This window comes from Triturus cristatus, chromosome 12, assembly GCF_964204655.1.
Source record: "Triturus cristatus chromosome 12, aTriCri1.1, whole genome shotgun sequence".
NCBI classification, from domain to species: domain Eukaryota; kingdom Metazoa; phylum Chordata; class Amphibia; order Caudata; family Salamandridae; genus Triturus; species Triturus cristatus.
Genome location: NC_140595.1, coordinates 128,661,578 through 128,686,927, shown reverse-complemented (window position 1 = coordinate 128,686,927; position 25,350 = coordinate 128,661,578). Strand labels below are relative to the sequence as shown.

At 42.8% G+C, this 25,350-nt stretch overlaps 1 protein-coding gene across 1 annotated transcript in view; it reads left to right on the top strand.

Moving 5' to 3' along the window:
- LOC146772871 (intelectin-1-like) overlaps positions 1-25,350 on the top strand; it is a 58,297-nt gene that overhangs the window by 2,625 nt on the left and 30,322 nt on the right. The window contains exons 2-5 of the mRNA XM_085638583.1: positions 745-815; positions 2,183-2,353; positions 20,636-20,883; positions 22,007-22,165. Of these exons, the coding sequence (XP_085494709.1) occupies positions 758-815; positions 2,183-2,353; positions 20,636-20,883; positions 22,007-22,165 (636 nt within the window). The 5' untranslated portion in view covers positions 745-757. The remainder of the gene's footprint in view (positions 1-744; positions 816-2,182; positions 2,354-20,635; positions 20,884-22,006; positions 22,166-25,350) is intronic.

The following is a 25,350-nucleotide window of genomic DNA, read 5'->3' as shown; positions in this document are numbered from 1 at the left end:
CTCAGTGGTCCAGGTTATCGAAGAGTGTTTCGGTGGTCCGGATTATTGATGCGCGTCTCAGTGGCCCAGGATTTCAAAGCGCGTCTCAGAGGCCCAGGTTATCGAAGCGCGTTTCAGCGGCCCAGGTTATTGAAGCACATCTCAGTGTTCCGCAATATTGAAGAGCGTCTCAGTGTTCCAGGTAACATAAAATGAAAGTTATAATCGATCCTTAAATTGAGTCATTTTAATCATCAGATTTTGATCTGGAGCAACAGGGAAAAAGACAGAAAAATGAGGGAATCAGAAAAAGATATGAAAGCTGTGAGAAATGGAGAAAACAGGGATGAAAGAACTGCAAGAATGAGATAAAGACGAGAAGCGTAGGGGGTGGAAGATAAAGGTATTTGGTGGAACCAAACCAGCACAGCCCGGGTATTCGCCAATCCTGGCATCCACGAACACTGATGAGGCTTCTAGGAAAAACATAGAGACCCTGTCATTACGGTTTGTCTTTTACAAAGTCAGCACTGAACATAGTAATCAATAATGTTTTTTCACCTGATTAAAAATACATGGTTCCAGAATGGGGGACAGTGAGACAGACCTAAGAGGATCCCTCAGGGTATGTCACATGGCAAAAGCAGGACACTTGGAAGCATGTGCCTGGTGCATCTTTCTAGGCATACTTCTCAAAATGTTTGTAATTCCAATGACAAATTATGCTTCCTCAACAATATTCCTTTTTCTCCCTCACCCCCTCAGGGAGAGCTGTACAATGAAGATCCTCTGCCTAGTGCTTGTCCTGGTCTCTGTGTCCTGGAGCTCAGCCGCAGGTAGGAGTTTTCATATTGGGCACTTGGGTTTTGTGGGTAGAGGGGGCAGGGAAAGGGGTCAATGTCCTGAAGCCATGTTCCATCAAAGGCCTGGTAAGGGTGGGCTCAACTTGAGATCTTCAGAGCTGTATATTACTGGTTCGCTATGAGGGGTGACGCCAGAGAGGTTACTTGGTTCTTTCGACATTGTTGACTCTCTGAGCCATAAAAACTTCAATTCCTCTTTCATGCTGCACCCAGCCTTGGGAGCTATCTACAGTCCACTACTGAGGGCCTCATCCAGGTGCTCCAGTAACCCTGATGGTGCTGGTGATGGAAGGTATTGGCCCTCTCGGGATCATCATTTGTAGGAAGCAAAATCTCTGTGTGATCAACAGGACTGAAACTTGAGGGAATAAGTGTGGAAATCCAGTGCCCACTGACTATAAGCCCACTCATGCACATACATCTGTTTAGTGCTTTGCATTATGACGTCTGAGGATATTGCATTTGTTGGGTGGAGGCCGTCACTATATCACATGCAACATATCGCATGTTGATGATATTGCATCTACTACATCAATTTACAAGCCTGTTGCAAGGTAAGTATATAATAAACTTTCTTTACCTCACTTATGCTCTGTAGCAGCTCGCACAGGTAAGAACCGTGGTGTGGTGGCGGGGTGGAGTGGGGTGTGGTGGAAGTCGACACGGAACAAGTAATATTAAATAAATAAATGAGACCATACTTTGCGCTCGCGGCACCGGCGCGTCGGCGATGCCGCGAGCGCAAAGTAAATGTTATTTATTTATTTATTATTACTTATCCTGTTGTCAATCGACTTCCACCACCCCTACCCCACCTCAACATTCTTACCTGTGCAAGCCGCTACTGCTTATGTTTACCTCCCAATGTAGGCATAGGTGAAGTTAAGAATAAGAACTACGTAGTTACCTTGTGATTAGTGGAAGACGGTATAGCAGATGAAATGGCTGTATAAAAATTGTTTGTATGCCAGAATGTTGAGGACAGGAATATTATGATAAAAATGATTGTGGCCTAACTATTGACTGTCAAAATCTGGTGAAAGGAGGTAAATGCAGGTAAACATAGTTTCCCTTTTTCTACCTCCATATTCAAGTACTGGATGATAAATACGTTGCCTGGATACCTATATATGGAGTTTTGGATAGTAAATGTATACTTATTCATGTAGACTTATCCTCACAATATTTTGAAACCCATATCTGTTTGTATATCACAATATTTCACCTGCACTATTCTGGTCAAACACCATCCTCTGCTTTTGTCACACATTGGGTTAAACTTTCCTTGGAGATGGTGCCAAGAAGTAGTGAGTTTTCTGAACACTATCTGTTTCTTTCAGATGAATGTGATGCCAATGATCTTCCTTGCAAGAAGCTGGCCATCCTGGACCTGTTGGCCAAGTGGAACGCAGATGAGTGCGAGCAGAAGTATGATGGCTACACTCCCATGCAGGCAATGAAGCTTATGCGCAGCTGCCAAGAGATCAAGTCGCACGATAAGACATCCCAGGGTAGGTAGAAAGAAGTTCCCATCACTTTAAAGGGAGGGTTCCCGGTACTCCTTTCCAACACACATTGGACCTCATTTATGGGGTTTTTGCCCTATGGCAAGAGAAAAGGGCAGGAATGTGCCGTATCTATTAGATACTGCTCATCCTGTCTTCTTCCCCAGCGTTGGCCGAGAATGGGCTGCTGTGCACCAACGCAGGCAGCTTTGCACCTTGGTGCAAGGGTGCCTGCGTAGTGGGTATGATTATTTTTGTGCAGTAAGGGAAACGTTCCTGCACAAAATCAATCTCAAGAGGCATTTTCCTCTTTTTACACATAGACAGTGGAAAAACGAGGAGAAATACCTGTACCTTCCCTTTGCCTCCCCTGGGGAGGTGTAAGATTTTAACGCTGCCTAAGGCTTATGATTTCTCGCAAATATGGGGCAGTGTCAAAAAGCCATGGATGTTGCTGGGAAAGCTTCCAGCAACATCCATGGAACGCCCCTTTCATGCAGATTTCTGTGTGAAAGGGGCACATATTTATAAGGCCATGAAAAGCCACATACCATGGCTTAACGTGGCCTTATAAATATGCCAGTGGCACATTGCTCCACCGGAACATAGAAAAAGTGACAGTCTGGCAGTGCCAAAGTGCCTGTAGGGCCGGATAAATGAGGCTCAACGTTCTTTTCAGGACTAGAATGTTTTTTCCATGACCCGAGCTCACAGGTTTGCCTGGTGCATCTGTGAGTAAATTATCCTGCCCAGGTTTTCCACTGTATTCTGGGATTCATTAGGCTACAAAACTCAGAATGCAGCGAATAAGCCAGCTCTAGATGAGCTACTCACACATGGGCCAAGGAAACTTAAGAACTCTGCATGTCAATCATAGATCCTGGGTGGATGCTTCATGACCACACCACAACACCGCCCTAATATTTATATGTTTATGCCATGGAAGTGAAAATAAATGTGGCCTGATAACACGTTATTTAGAGCAACTTTCCTAATAAAAGTACACTCACACTTATAAACCTAAAGTTCAAAGGTCAAATTAAAGTTTATTATCACAGTACAGCAAAAGTGACATTGGAAAAACACGGATTGTTGGCTCACAGATTGCCTGCAACCATTAAATTACACTGGGAAACAAATCTTCAAATAGTCAGGAGGACTCTGCATGTTGCATAATTGCATATTACACTTCACGGAGCTGCATACCGACAGCCAGGTAGTAAATAGCATATTACACTCTACACAACTGCATAGACAATTCACTTGCCGGGGGAGGGGGGATTGCTTCTGATATTATAGGGCTGTAATTTAAAGGAAGCAAGGAAGGGAAAGCCATTTGTTTTAAATGTACTGGGTAGCAGTGTCCAATGCAGATGTCTAGAATTGCGCACCTTCACAACCAGCCCTGCACTTATTGTGATGGCCTCATCATGAGCTGTCAGTTACTTCTGAAGCAGCCGGAACTGGAGTGACCACCAGGGCCATACCGGGCATCGGGTTGTTTCCCTGGTAGGCTGGATGGGTGGGGGCTAGTTTTGCAGCAGCGGGGGCCGCTTTTGTTACTGGGGTCCAGTTCTCATCAGTGGGGGCTGGTTTTGTAACTGGGGCCCGGTTTTGCAGTGGTGGGGGCCGGTTTTGTTACTGGGGGCCGCTTTTGCGACAGTGCTGCAATGTCGGCCCCAGTAACAAAAGCAGCAGTGCTTCCAACTTGCGCCCCCCCCCCCCCAGGCTCAGGGAGGGTGTCTGAAAAAATTGCCAGGGCTGCTTTGAGTTCCAAGTCTGGCCCTGGTGACCACCTCCCTTCAGATCATTTCAGACACTGTCCCCGGTTCTGAACTTTTCACCTAGAAATCCTTGATTTAAAATGTGCTAGTCTCATAAGTTCAGTGGTAGAAGAATAAAATACAACTCCTAGAGTGAATGAGTTGGTGGCCAAAAGCCCTGCCCTGGAAACATTGTCCAGAATGACCTTGTCACAGATGGCCATCCTAGATGAGCATCAGTTTGTGCATGCGTAGTCTGATGTTTATGTTTGTCGTAGTTCCTGTGACTGACATGAATGTCTTTGATAAGCTATTTCATTATAGTTTAATTCCTGGGAGAATCAGTGCTTAATTTGAGCCTGTGGTTTCTGGTTCTTGGCACCAGCACTTAATTGTCAACACCGGTACTCATGACAGCTGACACATAGTGGCACTGTTGGTATAATTTAGAGATGAGTAGGACAGCAATCGTTTATTAATTTAGTATACATTAAAAACAACTAATTACTGCCACCCAAGCCATTTTTAAAGGCTTTTAGTGGCAATGGGTGGTGCAAGCTGCGGAGGCCTCCTGACGAGGGCCCTGGCACTTATTCGATTACAAATTAAGCACTGGGGGTAATTAGTAGAACAATCCTTGCTACAAGGTCGTACTGGCCTAAAGGGCAAAGAGGCAGTGCCAGAGGGGCTGGTCTTACAGGCCATTTTTGGTTGTGATAGGGTCTGCATATGTATGGTGGGCCGATTTAATTCTGTTGACTTCCGTGATATTACCAAAAGCTGAGCAGGGCGGCTTATAAATGCCAATGCTGCTTCAGTAGATAGGCAGCCACCAGGGCTTTAAGTGGGCCGGGTCTCACCGGGTCTGAGCACCAGCAGTTTTTTAAAGGGGGCCTCAAAACGGGTCTCTATCGGGCTCTGTTTTGTGCCCTGGCACAGGTGGACCATTTTTTTCCAGACTGCAGTGACAGCAGGCACATCATGTGCACTGCTCACACTGCCTACTAATTGTGGAGAAGTCACGTCATGGCAGGTGAGCGCTGTAGGGGAAGGGAAATCCTTAGAGAGTCATTTTCTCTTTGGATTTCCTTTCTCTTTTTGAAACTCAGGAGCAGCAACATTGTCGTGGTGTCACCAGGGCTTGAAGTGGAAGATTTTTCAATATTATATACAACAAGCCATGGTTGCTGCTTATTTATCTTATGCATCTAACAACCACTGACAAAGCCAATAGTCCTGACTTGTTGTAGGTTTGATGTTACTTGTATCACATATCTGGATACACTGACAGAAACAGCAAAATACAAGTCAGGCGGCACACCATGCTAAGCACAGAGTTTTAGCTTATGTGTTTTAAGCCACGCTCTTAATTACATTGGGCACGCCCCTTTGAGAGACCCCCCCAGTTTTTACATCCCACTTAAAGCCCTGGCAGCCACACATACATCTCCCAAAATAAGTGCACCCGAGGGCTCCTCTCATTTTTAGACAGGTTGCAAAGACCCATAATGGGCTACAAACATGCATAGTAATACTGCGCTAGGCGGTACCAACACGGGCTAGTATTTCTGTCCTTTTACCAAGTCATTAGGATACATCTGTAATCAGGAATAATATGCCAAAAATAGAGTTTCCTTCCCAGTTTCCACAAGTTTTCTCGACTGGACTTTTGGTCTGAAAGGGGCATGTCGGATCACCAATGAACCTTATGTTTGAGGGACGCTCCCTTCTGTATATTTACCATGTTCTGTTGTCTCTTCATCTCTTGGTATGTGGAGGAGGCTAATGCACTGTGACATCCTGAGGAACCCTGTGTGTGGACTGTCAGACCCCCATCTTTTTCAAATCGTGGATTTATCTCACAATCGGCCTAAGAGCACGATGGCCACAATCTAAGTGGGTGCTGCTTCCTTGATGTATTTATTGTTTTATTTCAGGCTCAGAATCCAGCACGCTTTGCCTGATAGAAAGGCAGCAGAGCCACATGTGTTTTTGTTGATTGCCCACCACCCAAGACAATTGCTAAATAATGCTACATGGCCTTCCTCTGCTCTTCCCCCCCCTCCTCATTCCTGGAGCTGCTTGTCGAGTGGGGAGAGCGGAAACCAGGCCTGCGTCGGTATTTTCTTTCAGTGATTCCAGAAGGTGACAGATGTATACTTGTTTTTACTAGTCCCGCTTCACCCACCCCTCTGTCCGTTCCTTGACCTGCTCAACTAAGGATTATGGAAGGAGAACTAGCCCGGGAGCCGCAGCCAAGGGTCAGCTCTGGCTCTACGAGCCCGTTCGCGAGCCGGGCCCTGGAAATATTTGGCATGTAAGTCATGCAGCAACGATATGGTTTAGAATATGACAAAGTGTCTTCAAATGCAAAAAAAGTTTCACCTTGGTTTCACCAGATTTAATCTCTCCTTTAAGAATTATTGATTACAACTGAGAGTTTTAACATGCACTGAGAAACACTCCTACCCCCGCCAGGAGGACAAAGATACTAGTGACCTATGAGGCAAGGTAGTGTGTCTTGTGTTCCCTATATGTGGCCTGGATTCTTATAGATAGGGCAGCATCCTTTGGTCAGGAAGGGAAGCTGGGATTGACCCCCCCCCCCCCCCATTTTCTGTCTGACATCAAACTTTAATGCTTTGACGTTAAGTGTGGAGGATGAGATTAGAGCGAGGGCGGCAGCTGGACTCCATATTGTATTTCTGGCGGTTACATTGTGTGACCGTTGCCCAAGGGCATAGGAGCTCGAGCTAAGGCCAGAATGCAAACCTGGTTCTCCATGTTACATGGGCGGTAGCTGTAACCTCTAGGCCGCACCCCCTTCTGGTAAAGCTCTGCTCGTTTTGGGCTCGAGGTTTCAGGAAGGCATCGAGCTGAGCCGGGTATCTGGTTCAAGCTTTCAGAGGCTCGCCCACCTCAGTCAGGGGTCCCCTCCGCTGCAGCGGCAGTGGGAGCAGTGAGCGTTATGTGCCACAAGGTTTGAAAGTATTGTTTCTTTATTTTTACACAAATGTAGTGACTTTATTCGAGCCTTTCCTGTCATTGGCGGAGGGGTGTGCTGCTTTTTAAAAATATCATTGCTTCATCCTCAATTCTCAGCCCTGCTGTCTCTTGGACGAGGAGATGCTTCGACGTTTCCTCTCATTTATCCTCTCGTTTATCAAGGGAAATCAAAACAAGGCAAGGCCTGAAGAAGGGATGCGTTTTGGCCCCAACTTTATTTAATCCGTTTCTCCCTGACCTTACTGCTTTACTAAATGAAGTAAACTCTCACTCGCCCGCATTGGGGGGTTTCCAAGCTATCGAATTTATTGTACGTGGGTGACATAGTTCTCCTAAGCAGAACCAAGGTTGGCTTACAGCGTCTGTTTGATGCAAATCTCGCCAACTCAGCAAAAAATGGGCTGACCAATAGGAAAAAAAAGAACAGTACTAATAGTGCAAGGAAAAAAGGCACAGAAGCACGCCTGGTCTCTTGGACGCAAAACAATCAAATCAGTAAAAAGCTTCAGGTACTTTGCAGTTTACTTCAATTGTAATGGAGGATATAGTGACCTACTGGAGGAAATAAGAAAGAAAGGTAATGCACTTGCTTTTGGCCTGAGGTCTCTATACAATGAACTAAATGACTCTACACTCACACCACTTTTGCAGGTGGTGCAAGCCAAGATCCTCCCTGCTCAGACCCATGGGAACGAGGCGCTCTGGAGTGGGGATTTTGCCACCTTGGATAAAACGATTCTCAAAATATACAGGTTGATCTTTCAACTACCACCAAACACATCACCTGCACAAATTAGGCTGGAGCTTGGCATTGTCAATCAGTCTCTGGCTTGGCAGGCGGCCTTTGAGATTTGTTGTCATAGACTAAGGATGACACCGGCAGGTTCCTTGGGTTGTTACCTTTGGCACGAACTGGAAGTTAGGCCGTGCTCTCTGGCACAGGCCTACTTAAATCAGGCCTTGTGCTCTCTCGGCCTATTCAGTGCCTGAGAATCATTTTTAGGTCACCTGGGATTAACAAACTAACCAAATCTAGCACACAGCTGCTGTCAATACTTGAGGACAAAGACAGACTGTACAAGCACAGTCATGGGTGGATGACACTTCAAAAACACGCCAGGCTAAACCCACAGGGCTACCTAAGTGAAACATACAGCAGCTGGGCCACTGCACAATTCCTGAAATATAGCCTGGGACTATTACCCCCTATTAAGACATCTCCCCCTATGGAGAAGGAGGCCAGGGCAAAACGTCTGTCGGCTATGCTAACAAGTGCGGGAGAACATAGTTCCCGTATTACGCCTGTGACGCTCAGGCATGGAGGATCGATGTGAGCTCCTGTGCAGGAAGAGGACAGATCGGGGCATTAGGTCGTGTAGGGAGGCAGTGTGGGCTGTTTTGAAACAACGGACATTGGTGTGAACTGCGCAATGGTTAAGTTCCTACAGACATTTGATTAAAAGTCTGCGATCAAGGACATAGCTGAAGGCAGGAAGGCGGGAATTTGTTTTGAGAAGATAGCATTGTTCCTGATTTTCTTACGAGCATCCACACCTCAAAACGTATCAAACTCCTCAATTCCCAGCTGCACCCATTGGCCGCACTCATGTCTTAATTCCATAATGCCCATCGCATGGGTTCCTAAGGAGTAAGCACTTGCACTTTAACTCTAAAAATGAACCACCTCAGACCTCTTAATGGGCGTTCACCCTAGATTTTACCATAAGCATCTGCACACTAAATTTTTTTAAAGCTAGATTTTATTAATTAGCACTTGCACCTTAATGTTTTTATAATTCATTTCCCTAGAGAGCTCAAATGAGCATATGCACTTTCACCTCAAAATGGACTCTGCTTTTGTGGTCGCACTGCTTTCTTAGATTTTATCTTTCTTTGAATATAAAATAAGCACTCACATTTTAAAACTAAGCAGGACAATGACCTCTTAAGGCTTACTCTATCTGTCCCTGCACCTGCTCTGGTTTCTAAAATGAGCATCTGCACTTTAACCCTTACTACGCAACAGCACCTTTTGACACAGAAGTACGTGGAAAGGGAAAAGGGCTCCTTAGGCCCGAGGAACGGGTGTTAATGGATTTTATTGCAATGGCTTTATGATGACGGTTCGATTGTATGTGTTACTGTATAGGTGTTTATTATGTGTTACAGTGCAACGGTTTTTATTAAGCAAGCAATAAAGAATTACTTAATTACTTACTCCTCTCACTTTGATCCAGTAATCTCTGTGTATGACAGTACAGAGCTCCCCCCCCCCCCTGTCCACTTTCAAGAGCGGATAAGCCAAGCCTGACTACATGGGATAAGGTCATGATCCACAGCCCTCTGGAAGCTGGACTACTCTTCTAATGCACAGAGTGGTGGCGTGGAGAAGGGCTCCCATGTACATCCTGATCGTCTGCTAGGGAGTGGCCTGAACAGCTGATAGCCCCTCAGCTTCTTCCTGTGTGTCAATCTGAGCTGAGAAGGCAGTTCAGGGTGTAATGCACCTGTCACTGAGATGTGCATGAAACCTACCTACAGGTCATACATTCCAACGCTATTACAAGATAACACCAGACTAATGCATGTGCTGCATGCACAGAACCTGCAATCAAATGGCCCCACTTCTAGTGAGATAGTTTGTTCATTGGGTGATGGGTCCAGTAGTCATGGTTACCCGTAGAGGATTGAACTGTTGTAAGTGCATGGAATGATTTTCTTAAGAGCACAAGACTATTCACAAAAACCAACAAAATCCACTGGAGTAACTTCTACGATTGGGATCCTGAGTAGTGTCCTACTCGTCTTAAAGCTCTTCAATTTCTAGTGAGCTGTAGTAAGAGCTATATAAATGCTATACAATTTCAATGGAATCAATTGGACCAACACAACTGAAAATAGTGATTACTAAAATGAAAGCCCAGCACTGGAGTACAGTGTCCCCAATGGCATGGCGTCATTGGGTAACTTTATGTGTGTACAGACAAAAGTCAATCACTTAGGGGCTGTCGATAAACATGAACTATTTAAGTTGCTTAATGTTTTGATGCAAAATGTATTAATCTATGACATATTGGTCGTTATATTTCTTCATTATGCTTATAGATGCTTATAGATGTTTAGCAGTCACATTTTCACAGTCCACAAATAAAATGTGAACACCATCTGCATCATCTCAAAGGTCCACCCTCAATCACAAGTTAAAAGTTTGCACAGCTATTGAATTGCACTACAAAGAATACTATAGGGTATCTGTCTCAAACCAAAATATTAGGCTCAAATGTATGGACCTAATCTGCTTTAAGGACAACCCATGGGTCGTATGCTTCATCATCGGGCTCTTCCTCTCACCGGCACCCACTGTGGGCACAAATAAAGTTTGGGATTCATCTGGAGGTATTTTCAGCAGTTTTGCATCATTCCTTTCCCCCTCTACCCTTTCTCCTAATTAGACTTTGACACCCACACCACTCCTCACCACTCCTCATCTAGGATACTCTTCCAAACATTTAACACCTCAAGAGCTCCTCTCCACCAAGGTTGTGACCCACACTGGTACCCCAACATAGTGTCACTGTGAAGACAAGTCCTAAGTAGTTGTGATTAGGAGAATTTACACCATGGTTTTTTCCTCCAGATTCAATTTTTATTAGAACATAATGATTGAAGGTCATGTAAATAAGACGCCACAAAAATGCTGCAAAAAACACAAAATTGTGCCACAAAATTTTAATTTATTTTGGCAAAAAATGTCAATTCAATTGCCTCAAAATTTCGATTTTTGTGCCACAAAATGTATTTACTAATCCCTTTGCAAAATCTTGCTGTGTCTGGGAAATGTTGTTTTTTAGAACGGGTGACATGCTGCAAAGTGGTTCACACCAATCTCAAGTGGTCCCCAACCTCAGGTGTGAAAATATTACCCTTTACTGTTTATTTTTTGCATTCTGGGACTTGCAGTCCTGCATTTCTAATGGAAACAGCAGAAAACAAAATGACAGAGCTCAAAGAATAAAACCAAGACCGAAAGAGCTATTCATATCAGTCATGCCAGCGCTCAGACAATCTGGAGCCTACTGCTGCGTGTCTTATGTGTTCAGGCTCTGGGCAAATAATACAAGCAGCTGTAGCTGCTACTGTAGAAGACAATAGGGCAATTCATGTGCAACATTTGTGTTTTTTAGTCCCCCATTTATGTGATCCTGACGTTACTCACTGCCAGTGACAAGAACAGAGCTAGAAACATCACAATTACTGAGTTATTAAGTATAATATGCCCAACACTTATCTAGTCCTATTTGAACAAGTGTAGAGCAAGCGACTTGTGTACAGGTTGTCGTAACCATGATGGTTAAGAGGGAAGCTCTACTGCCTCAACAACATTCACTAAGCCTCCAAGTAGTTTTCACCCCTTTGGTCTCTGTGTATTGGTTATACTGGTCTACACATGCACACAGTGGGTGGCTCATTTGATCCCCTACAAGATACATTCAGTTCCTTGGTGTTCTTATGGTAAACAACATTTACCACACATCTTTTTCCCCGCAGGGACTCACAACGCGGTCGTTACAACGACAGCGTTGTGATTCCGCATACCATTACTCCGCAAGTTGGAACAACGACTTGCGGAGGGGGGGGGGGGAGGTGTTGGATTTAAAATCCAACACCTTCCCTCTTGTCTGCACAGACTGGAGTTGGAATAGTAAATTATAATATTCCAGCATCCAGCGCCCCCCCTCCACAAGTCGTTGTTCCGATTTGCGGATTAATGGTATGCGGAATCACAACGCAGTCGTTGTAATGACCGCGTTGTGATTCCCTGCGGGGAAAAAGACTGCGGGATAAGAACATACTTTTGTTCTTATTCCAGTCCCATTGCTGGCATACATTACATTGAATGTGCTGGAAACAAGTACTTAAGTAGTAGATGTAAAGAGGTAAGGCAGGGATGGGCAGAGAACGAGGCTGGGGCATAGGCTGGTATTCTGGGTAATGGGTGTGGGGCTTACACAAGGGGACCTTGCGGGGGGTACATTCAGTGTGAGAAGTTCCAAGAGGTGTGGGTGGGACAGAGGATGTAATGTTTCTCTGACTGGGGATACTGGTCAAGTGGTGCCAGTCTGCCCACCATCCTGGGCACTTGCTGCATTGACAATAGTGGCACATCTTTAGATCTTGAGAACCAAAGCTTAAAACCCCTGGAATAAATGATTTCCTGCATTGTTGAAGACATTTTAGGAAAGGATAATAAAGAAAGTAATTTTTTAAACTAGGGTTAGAATGGATTGGTGGTGTCAGGAAAGGCATGGACAGCTCTTTGCTGAGATGACTGCTGTTGTCACTGGGCACTCTATCAGCTTTGCTTTTTTTCTTGATTCATTCAGGTGATCAAGAAGAAAACCCAGCAGGATAGACTTTGGGGGCGGTGCCACATGGCCTCCAGTGACAACAGCTGATCAACTTCCTCATCCCCCTAAATCCTGTGACATTGAGTACAAAGCATGACCTGCAGCCCGGAACCAGATTAAGGCACTCATCTGCAACTCAGCTAACTTCCTGTAGGAAAACGAAAGTCTGCGGCTTTATGATGGACCCGGATATCCAAAATGACTGCATTCTTGAAGTGAACTTTTCTGTCAGCATTTACACAAGCCTCTATCACAGCACGCCAGCTCCTGGTCTGCTTACCTCTCCATACATCCATAAAAACATGAACAAATATCAGAGATTTTCTTTTTGTGAAAATACCATGACCATGATCACAAAATTCCTTTAAGTGGCTCCTGCTTGAATAGGATTTGAGTCAGTCCCGCTTCTAGATAAGATTGACTGATGGATGCAGTATTTTGTCTTCAATATTGTGGTGATGAAGCGAGTACATGCAAGTATGGAATTCAACATCAGATAGATTAGCAAGTCCATCAGCCACCCCCTTCCTACTTATTCTATGTGGTTTTCCATCTGTACATGTAATTAAACAGCTTTACTATCCCCCGTATGTTCAAGACCTTTAATATGTTAACCTACTGTTTTCACTCTAGCAGCTCTGATTCGGGAATGTTGATCTTTTCATAACTAAACTTTGAATGAACCTGGCACTGTAGTGCCCAGAAGCGGACCTTTAGATCTGACAGTACTACTACTGTTAAAAGAACCAATTATTTTGCTATTTTGTTAGTCCTTTCTCTCTGTTTAGAAATTTGATTGTATTCTGCAGAATATTGAAGGCAAAATGTCATGGAGCCAAAATATTGAAGCCAAAATTTCTAGGGCCAAATATCGTGAAGGTAAGTATATGTAGGTAAGTATAGGTTTACTATTCTTAACTTCACTTAAATTCACTTTGACCATACACAAATATCTATGGTATGTAGATGTGGAGTTAAGAATAGTAAATCCATCCTTGCATGCATTTACCTTCACAATATTTTGGTCCTCAATATTAAGGTCTCGAGATTTTGGCCCCATGACTTTATTTGTCCTTGATATTCTTAAATACAATCAATTTTCCTGTCATAGTTCCCTTTTATTTACCTCCATTATAAATAACATTCAATAGTTTAACCTTTTCTTGCAAGACATGCCATGCACTATATTGGCAGTCCTCTCTAAATTCTGTCCAGTCTCTCTTTGTTCTTCTGGAAATGTGTATTCTTGGGCTGAGTTTACTCCAGATGAGCCACTGCTAATTGTAAGCACAGCAGTAACACAAACCTCTCTGCTTCTCAGAGATCCCCTAAAGCATGCCAACACACTGCATGATGATTTGTGCACAGCCTCCCTTTGAGGAGTGAACTTGACTTTCTTCTTCTACCTGCCACCTCTTGCCGATGTTACTCGCATTTTAGTCTCCTTGCGCTCGCCTTTTTGCTCACTCACTGCTCATGTAACTGGCTGCCTTTCTGCTGTCTGATACTACGCATGCACTTTTCTCCACTACGCCAAATTTCATACACCAGATTTATGCCACAGGTTACAGTTTCACTCCCCCTCCTTCCTGAGTATTTTTATTTTAAATCCATTGCTGTTTTTTACTCCTTTCTTTTTTATAGATGTTTCAATAAGGAAAATAAAAAAACAGTGTAAAGAAATATCAGTTCTAGTAAGAAACACACATTTCCAACATACATCTTGTAGTACCCTTAGGGTAATGGTCCCTCTTATAACTTCCACTCTCCCAGCCAACACACCCTCTTGGGGTGTGTTATATTGTCACCTGTAAACAACCTTCCTAACCAGTACACAAGTAGCACCAGGCATTTCAGAGGTTTTTACAGGGTACGGGTCGCTCACCATCATCTAGTGGCATTAGTCATGTTGGGGGGCTTCTCAACAATGAATGGAGCAGCCATGCCTTAAAATCTATAATGTAATTAAATATCTCAAAATGAGCGTGGGGCCAGGGACTATTGACTCCTGCCTTGCCATGCTCCTTCTGGCTGGTCCGCTTAGCATATCGTTAACACACCCATGACTTCTGGGTTCCTGCCTCACTCTTCAAATCCCTGCACATTTTCTGATTTTTACGTCCAACATTAGCCAAAAGTCTAACTCGTATACCTCCTTCGAAACATACCTGTTTGAGACTCTATGGAAATGATAAGGTATGCAACCCAATATAAATGAGAGTAAATAGTAAGTACACCGAGGCTCTTTGTCTTCTTATATAGTGCAAAAGTGATGTTTAACAGCTATATTCTAATGCTTTTATGACAAAACAAATCTTTGTCTGCCCTCACAATCTCCTTACCTGCTTCAAGGCCTTTACATGGGTTATGTAACAGCATTGTCATCTTAAAATTCAAACAATTTATGATTTGTTCAAATAAATTCATTGTTGAGTCAAAATATGCCTGAGTCTGTGCCACATTGACTAATATGATAGATTGACTTAATGTGTCACGAACAATTAGGGATAACTTGAGAAGACCATCACTAAACTCCCTGAATTTAACTCCTTAGAGCAGCGATTCTTAACATTTTGACTTCTGATGACCCTCAGTGCATCATTTCTTGAATTTGGGGACCCCCACTGACTCATTACTGGAAGCTGGAGACCTGGTTCTAAGCAATTTCTATGAGTTGAACCTCAAAGAATGCAAACAAAATAGGAACAAGTAGACATGAAACAAATTTAGAAATGGCAAAATATTCAATATATTCACAAACAAGTATTGTAAAATAGAAACTTTAACTTTAATGGGAAATTTGGACCTTTCTAAAGTTGAATTTTAATTTTAAAAGGATGCAATATGTTGGACTTAGCATATAACTTTGTCTATTTTTGCTTCTAATGCATGATCTCTATTTGTTGGTTCTTCGTTGACACTACCCTTCGTCCTTGCTACATTCCGTTTGCTGTACTTGTGCCGCTCCCATGAATCAAGCCAAGGATTCCCGCGTAGAGCTTGATTTAGTGTTTCGCAGCTGTGTTACTCTATCACAAACTCGATGGATATCTTGTCCACCTTATTACAAGTGCCATAGGATAAAATGAAACTGTCATACGGTGGATGGGATTTGCATGACATTTTTGACGGAGTAACCTGTCCTCCAAACTCCAAGTCAGACTCTTAGTTTTTAGTCCTCAATTTCAAATCCCTTCTTAGTTATAGAATGTTTTAACTGTTACATTTTACCTTTTGTTTCAAATGTATATATACTTTATTAATCTGCTAATATTATTTCAATTTCTAAACAGTCACAGACCCCCTGGATAGTCATCGCGGCTGCACAGGGGTCAACAAACCACATGTTAGGAACCACTGCATTAGAGGCCAAACTCTCGATGAGGGATATGGGGTGCAAACCAGTCTCCACACTTTATCATATCTGTGGTGATTCGCACGACACGCAATTGAAGCTCTGAGGCATGCTTAGGAAAGGGGCACCAGTTGAGCTACAGGTGATGGTGTGGCCACAGTCACTCAGTACAGGAGCATCCAATTTAATTAAATATCATCACTGTGCATATATCAAATGCTATAAACTCTGGTGAGTCGGCAGGGCAGATTCTTCCAACTGCCCGAGACACCTACGATGACCCGGGGACTTTACTCATACCACATGGGAATGCCTGCAGATCAGACTGTTCTGGAAGGGGTGGATGCGAATATTGAGAGAAGTGACAGAATGGCAGTTGGAAAAGGACCCCCCAAACTCTTCTTGCATCACATACCCTCTGACCAAGATACAAATTGGCGGTGCTACATCTGGGCCTGGTGGATGCAAAAAGCAACATAGCCAAAACATGGACAAATGCAAACCTGCCAGATCTAAAGAACAAGCATATGGTTCACAGCTTGATTCTAGAACAACCAATACAGAAAGTACGACCTATGCAAACATTTAATTAAATCTGGGGGAGTGGGTGGATTTTAGGGATATAGAGAGAGCTTTATAAGAGGAAACTGCAGTAGTCTAATTATAAAAAGGGGATGAGGGCTTCAGTGGACATGATCAATGCACTTTGTAATCTTATGATATGGTTGGTGGGTTATCAGGTCTGCTTGCAGAGTTAATCATTGTGATGTGACGTCATTTAGAGCATGCTATGTCACATTGTGTTTATGTTTACTAAAAGTTAACATACTGTTTTAATGGGGAACAACCTTTACAACGCAACTTTTACAACGCACTACACTTACAACGCATTTTTTACAACGCACAATCCATTACAACGCATGACATTACAACGCATGACACTACAACGCATTTTTAAAAACTACCTTTACAACGCATTCCATTACAACGCATACTACCATTACAACGCATACCATTACAACGCATAATATAGTAATTTTTACCCCTATACTATCCAACACTTACACTACTGTTGCACCCCCTGGAGTTAGAATAGTAATTTTTACCCCTATACTATCCAACACTTACCCTACTGTTGCACCCCCTGGAGTTAGAATAGTAATTTTTACCCCTATACTATCCAACACTTTCCCTACTGTTGCACCCCCTGGAGTTAGAATAGTAATTTTTACCCCTATACTATCCAACACTTACCCTACTGTTGCACCCCCTGGAGTTAGAATAGTAATTTTTACCCCTATACTATCCAACACTTTCCCTACTGTTGCACCCCCTGGAGTTAGAATAGTAATTGTTACCCCTATACTATCCAACACTTACCCTACTGTTGCACCCCCTGGAGTTAGAATAGTAATTTTTACCCCTATACTATCCAACACTTACCCTACTGTTGCACCCCCTGGAGTTAGAATAGTAATTTTTACCCCTATACTATCCAACACTTACCCTACTGTTGCACCCCCTGGAGTTAGAATAGTAATTTTTACCCCTATACTATCCAACACTTTCCCTACTGTTGCACCCCCTGGAGTTAGAATAGTAATTTTTACCCCTATACTATCCAACACTTACCCTACTGTTGCACCCCCTGGAGTTAGAATAGTAATTTTTACCCCTATACTATCCAACACTTACCCTACTGTTGCACCCCCTGGAGTTAGAATAATAATTTTTACCCCTATACTATCCAACACTTACGCTACTGTTGCACCCTCTGGAGTTAGAATAGTAATTTTTACCCCTATACTATCCAACACTTACCCTACTGTTTCACCCCCTGGAGTTAGAATAGTAATTTTTACCCCTATACTATCCAACACTTACTCTGCTGTTGCACCCCCTGGATTTTGAAAAGTAATTTTTACCCCTATACTATCTAATACTTACCTTAAATGCAATTTAATATTATGCGTTGTAATGGTATGCGTTGTAATGGTAGTATGCGTTGTAATGGAATGCGTTGTAAAGGTAGTTTTTAAAAATGCGTTGTAGTGTCCTGCGTTGTAATGTCATGCGTTGTAATGGATTGTGCGTTGTAAAAAATGCGTTGTAAGTGCATGCGTAGTAAAAGTGTGCGTTGTAACGACATACATCCTGTTTTAATAATTTTAAAATCAAGTATGATTTTATTGTATTTGCTTTTATGATCATATTTAGTGGTCAAATAAAGCTATCTGATTGATTGATTGGGTTTACTAAAAGTTAATAAAGGTCTTCCCTGAAAAGCAAATGAAAAGGCTATAATTACATATTTAAAAAACTGAAAGTGTTTTACTTTCAGGTTGGTTCTAAGCCAAGCCAAAACGTTTTTCACGCCGTTGCAATCTCGTGAAATTCGCATGCTTCACAGTTTTGTTTTTCATTTTACATCCTGCTACTTGACATGTTTTTTGCCCGTGCGATACTTTGTGAGTACAAAATATCTCACAGCAACGGAAAAACAGATATCTGCCAGGGCTGAGAGACATTTTCTTCTCAGCCACTTTCCGCTAGTGATTGAAATTGACCTACATTAGAAATTGACCTTGATTAGGACATATTTGGCGACTTGTGCCTCATGTAAAGGTGTGGAACACATGTTTGCCTGTGGACAACGAGCACTTACAGTGACAGTTCCTGTGTTGTGCCTCTCTGTTCATGTTGGAAGTAAACAAAGCAATACCAAAGGGGATGATGGACGGAGCCCCCGTCAACTGATCTGGGTTCAATCCATTATCATTCTTTAGCTCACTCCACCACCCCAGTTCAGACATGGCCATGTGCAAATCAGTCTGACCCTGTGCCTCATGGGAACAGTCCAGCCCGAACTGCCAAGCCATGTCTTCCCTGGACCGGAAACAAGCATCCTGGGACCGGTTTCAGGTTCATAACCATCATCAGCCAGGCTATCTTGAATCCAGTGGCAAAGTGAGCAAGGGACCCACGTCTCGGCATACCCTGCCAAATTAGAGCGAACAAAGTGATACCAAAGGGGATGATGGACGAAGCGTTTGAGCAAATCAAAAACTCACCCCCAGTTAGCCAGAAACCGGTCCCAGGATGCTTGTTTCCGGTCCAGGGAAGACATGGCTTGGCAGTTCAGGCTGGACTAATCCCCTGAGGCACAGGGTCAGACTGATTTGCATATGGCCATGTCTGAACTGGGGTGGCGGAGTGAGCTAAAGAATGATGATGGATTAAACCCAGGTCAGTTGACTGGGGGTGAGTGCTTGCAATGTTCAACACTCCGTCCATCATCCCCTTTGGTTTTGCATGTTGGAAGTAAAGGCAGCAGTATGGTTCGTTTGCATTGCCGTTCTGTACAAATACATCCGGTTACCCATTCGGTCAACTTGCAGCCTCCCTTTTCACGCTCCCACTATTGTGGAAAAAGATTATGCCCCACTCTCCTGCTATTTATACCGAGCATAGCCAGTGCCACATTATACTCTTGCACCATTTACATCAAGCATAGAAGATGCCACATTATCCTCACACACCATTTACCTCATTACAACTAATGCCACATTATATAACATGTTGTCCTGTCTACTACTGTTCAGAATTTTAAATTGAGCTTTTAACAAGCATTGGCAAAGAACACAAGTCTGGCTTTAATGTGTTAATATATGCCAACAGCATTTGTTCTTGCCTTTCTTTTCATGCTTTAACACATTAAAGCCTGAACAACTGGCTTTGTCGGTGCTTGTTAAAATAAACTCTGTTTCAGAATTATCACACATCTTTTTATAAAAGTTTCTTCCTTTAACTGCATTTTTTGTAACCCAACTGTGAGAAATCAAGCTGCCTTTATTTTCCATCATCTCCACCGAAAGACTTTCACCACCTCACCAAACACCTACACTCGGCCTTACTCTCACTCAGACACACTTCCCGCATCTGCAAATAAAGAGCCGAAGATCATTTTTTCTTCTACATCACACCCAAAACTTGGAATAGCCTCCCTCAACACATCAGAGCCTCCTCCTCACTTCTTGAGGTCTGCAAGAAGCTGAAGACCCGGCTTTTTGAGTAAACACAGAGGTAACCACATACCTACACACGTACCCAAGCGCCCGGATACTCTCACAGGTGATTAATATACATCCCAACCTAACATAACATAACATTCACGAGAAATGTTCTAAGATCCAATATATTCTTGAAAGATAGTATGTGAAAGACCGATTGATTGGGGTAGTAGCATGTCTCATGCTCCCTCCTTTGGAGTGCCCTGGTAACCTTTAGCTCTATCTTTGGAGTTATCGATACCTGTGGTACCGGTTATTATGTGGTGAGAGTCACAGTTAATGGGTATTGTAAGTGGGACCCTGAAGAACCTCTTACAAATGCTGAATTTACATGAATCATAAATTCTGCTCATCTGAATCAAGTAAAGGATACCAGCTTAGAGCCCGATTTAGAGTTTGGAAGATGGGTTACTGTTTCACAAACGTGATGGATATCTTGTCCACCCTATTACAAGTGCCATACGATATAATGCTCTTGTAGTAAGGCGGATGGGATTTCCATGACATTTGTGATGGAATAACTCACCCGCCAAACTCTACAACATGACCTCAATAGATATTCCTCATAGCATGCCAGCTATTTTATCTGAAATTATATCTGCTTTCAGCAACCATAATCTCTCGATGAAAGTCACCAGGGCTGTGTTGTTAGTGCAAATTCACATTATTTCCTCTGTTTCTTACAGATGGACTTTACACTCTTGAAACTGAGGATGGTGTTCCATATCAGACTTATTGTGACATGACCACCAACGGAGGTGGCTGGACCTTGGTAGCAAGTGTCCATGAAAATAACATGTATGGGAAGTGCACTACAGGAGACCGCTGGTCCAGCCAGCAAGGAAGCAACCCAAATCTACCTCAAGGAGATGATAACTGGGCAAACTACAACACATTTGGGAGTGCAAGTGGAGCTACAAGTGATGACTATAAGGTACAACATGTACTTGAATTTCAGACAGTGTGCATTGAACACTGGTTTGGTCAGTTGCCTATGCTTCTTAAATTGCATTGATGCTTTTTCATTACGGTCAGCTCTTACAGTTGGCAGTACAGCTGTGGGTGGACCTGGTGTACGATTCATGCCTTCACTTCTGCATGGCGTACTGAAGTGCTATGGAGGCAGACCTTTTATTCAGTCTACCCTACCATTTATGGCCAAGCTTTCTCAGAGCAATCAATTGGTAGATTGGGTTCAGTAACAATGAGGGCCAATGGCTGCATGGAAACGCACCTCCTTGGAATACAAGAGGGTGGAGTGTATTCTGTTGTTAAAAATTGTACTTAGTCCTACATTCAAATGTTTAGGACAAGAAGTTATAAAATTCTAATGCTGACATTTTGGAGATCATTTCAGTTTTTGGGAGGGTAAGCCTTAAAATTCTACCATTAAAATATAGGAAGCTAGTCTACTTTTGGAAGTGCAGATATTTCATGCCTACAATTTTGTAAGTAAAAAATGCCCACAATTAGAATATTGTTGGTTAAGGTCCCAGGTGGAATGCTTTCAATTCCTAATACTCAGTTTTCAGAAGAAAATGGAAGGCAGACAAAAGAATTTGTAAGAGACCCATTATTTGGCCACAGAGAACAGATAGAGGAGCTCAGGAAGGCACTGAAGAGAAAAAGTTCTGCATATCCACCAACATAAGAATTTTTCAAGATTTCAAATCAGGAAGTTATAGTTTAAGCAAAATACAATAAATGGAAGACTCCCTACTTCATATTTTTGTTGATCTTTTGATTTCTTATGGACCCGAAAATAAACATGCAAAAAAAAAAAAAAAGAATTGAGCAGTGAAGTTGCTGCTTTAGAAATTTACCAAGATAATTGTGGTTTAAAGGGAGGCTATATGATGAGTCTAGTTTCTCAATAAGCAAGTCATGCAGGGCAACAATTGAACATCAATGACCTTTATATATTGGTCTACAAAAAATTCTATTTGTTTCCCTAAAAAGTCTTTCAGGTATAAGCGATTGATTAGGAGCAGTTTGGTCACAAGTGAAACTCAACTATATGTATTTGATAAATGTTTAAATGTATTCTTTGTTGACAGAATCCTGGCTACTTTGATATCAAAGCAAAGGACCTAGCCGTGTGGCACGTGCCAAATGTCACACCGATGAAAGACTGGAGAAATGACGCTATACTGAGATACCACACTGAGACTGCCTTTCTCCCATCTGAAGGAGGGAATCTGTTCCATCTTTTTGAGGTAATGTCAGAGGTGAAAGGTCTGTGTGGGTTTTCTGGTATCTTCATTTATAATAAAGTTGTAGCTTTTTCCAAGATAGAGAAATGCACTTCAGTTTATTGTTAAGTTGTCCTGCAAATTTTATACATAGCCTTTCATTTCATCTGTCTCTTAACAAGTAGGAAGTGACATCAGAAAGAGACTCAAATCACAGAAATAGCTGTATATCAGAAAGATGGTGGGATTGGAGGTTAGAGCCAAAATATTTGGATTACCAGGAAGAAGGTGGGCTTGGATGTTAGCTCCCAACCCCCCCAAATATTGCCATACTTTATTGAATTGACTTTACTGAACACACCAAAGCAAGGTAGTTATTCAGGTAAATTGATTAAGATAAGAGTAAATGGAAACATCTTTGAATGTGATCTTATGGATTGGGATAGGCAGCACTCAAGGAAGGAATTCCATGGAGTTACAAAAAACACTGCGAGCTCTGTGGAGTTCTTCCAACAGGTGAAAATATGCCCATCACACTGGCTGTACTGCGATTCAGCACTGGTGGTGGCACTAAGCGGTGCGCAAAAGAGCGCAGTGTTCTGATCGCAAACACATGTGACTGTCCGAGTTAGAAAATGTTGTTTGAAGTCCTCCTAGTGACCGGAAGTCACTCTAGGGGTTTGCAAATCTTGCTCACACTCGACAGCTCACATTTCTAGAGCCTTACATGAGAAAACGTTCAGTCACATGCCGATTTGCGGCATTTAGCTGGAACTCCGCATTACAAGAGTAACACAGAGTTTCAAAATTCTGCCAATTCTGCGAGTGGAATGAAATTTTCCACTTGGGAGAATTAATGGAAACTGAAGTTTCTTTGACTGACTTTTGATGAGGAAAGAGTTGTGAGATAGGGAATCAACCTGGCACTTCCTCCCTTCTCAGAGTTTATCTGTGATATGTTTGTATGGCTTAGGTATTGCAAGTACCTCTTCAAGAAACACTGTACACACATCAACAAGCTGTACATAAAGGTCTGTAACAGATCGACTACAATGGAGTTGCAGTGTAGGGATACATGATTCAAGCAAAATACACCAATGCTTATTTACAAAGAAAATATACTTAAATATTTTCAGTGTGATCCATAACTTGAATGAGATTATCTAGAGTTATATTGATTTTCAGGATGCTCAAGAGCCCTTGAGTGCAGCTTTGTGGAATGCTTTGCTGGGGAGTATGCTCCAATTTCTCATGGGGAGCAAATACTGTGAATAGTGCTCATACTGTCAAACAGGATAAGATGAGCTTAAATCAGAACCCTCTTGGAGAAAGAGGTGGTTTTTGGGAATGACTCTGAATGTAAGCAAGGAGGTGATATGTCTTAAATCCAAGGGCGGTTGTTTTATTGAAAGAACTTTAGGAGACAAAGTTTTGTAGTTTAATGAGGACCCTAGGGGACTAAGGCTTTGTGAATGGAAGGGCACTCAAAGTGTAGACAGAGATTATCAGACTCAGAGAGAACATGCAAGCTAAAACCTGATTTGAATTCTTTATAATTGAATGGAGAGACAGGTTGTCTGGAGGCGAAGCAGGAGTTGGTGGTTGCATGTGAGCGATTAAACAAGGTAAAGGTGAAAGAGTTAAGGACAATCTCAACTTGTAGGAATATGATGTGTGAGAGGCCAATGCCAACACTCTTCCAAACATTTAGGTTTCTCTGCACCAGGGAATTAGTCACAGTCCAGGCCAGGTAGATAACTGGTGACTTGGATCATGCAGATTGTGAGAAGGTGAAAGATGAAAGATAAGACTACTGTGTTCTAAGAAAAAAAGCAGTTAAGGTACTTTTGTGGGTGAAGTAAAGGAAGATACATGAAGCTTCATGTTTAAAAGGATATGCTGGAAGAATGAAACATAATACGTTCACCAATCAATAATGAGTAACAGTGAGGCAGTAATGTACTTCGACTTCACTGAGTGAGCTTAGGGATCAGAATTACAATGATTCAGATACCAACACCAAGCAGAAGGTAGACCAATTCAAATGAGGATGTGAAATCACCCAGGAAGGTGGTGTACAGATGGAGGACCAGAGTCATCAGGACAGAACCTTTGAGAAGGCCTATATGATGAGGAGTAGATGTGGAGTTTAAGGCTCACCAGGGCACAAAGGATTTACTTCAGTTATTATTCTTTTTGTATGGCACTGCTTGGCAATGCTTTTTGCCACTCCATAGTCCTTTAAGGGTACAAGGGAAATGGGATTAATCAAAATGAGTGCATAAAGGGTTCACATAAGATCAGGTTTGAAAGCAGTCCCTACTCAGTATAAGCCCCTTGGTGTGTTGACTTGATGATGAAGCTTTAGGGCATGTTGGCCTGCTCTCGATCCCTGGACATCTTCTTAATAGCAGAGGTCAAGCCATGCCTAAGGTGCATGGCCAGGCCAAAGTCTTGTACTAAAGAAGGAAATGTAGATACTCTTGCAATCAGAAGCATAATGGAAGAGGTGGATTTGTACTGTTCTCTGAAATTGCAAAAGCTGACACCAGAAAATAATCACTTGGACATGCAGGGATCTCTATTAGATAACTCACATCTATTTGGCTAAGGGGAATATTTTGTGATCTAAAGTGAGGTTCTTTGGCATCGCAACATGACATGGGTCCCCATTATGGCAAATTAGACAATGCCGCCGTTATGAAATTTGTGTATGGCAGTAATTTTTGGAACTTTACACCCATAATATACCTTGGAGCTTTTACGCAAAGATCCGATGTTTGGTGCTGCTCTATGGTGCAGTTCTTGATTTCTAAAGCCTATGACTGCATTGGAATTACTTTTCATGAGCCCTTCTCGCCCTGGTCCCAAGCAGCAGCTCCCCATTGGTCAGAGATTTGAGTTAATCTATACTGGGCTGGGAACATTCAAGGACAATCGTTTGCACACTAAAGTTCCTCCACGAAGAACTGCCATCAATTGCTCAGAATTATGCCAGAGAAACACTGGGAAGCCCGCAGCAAGTTCCATTTGGGAAAAGCTTTCTGGGCAATACATGTTAAAAAGACTGTCACCAGTACAATTCCACTGTCTACTACAAGAACACAATGGGCCTCATTACGATGTCGGTGAGACCAACACCGACAACACGTCGGTGTGGGTCCCACCGACATCTGCAGCCGCTGTCAGACCGCCGCATTACGATGTGG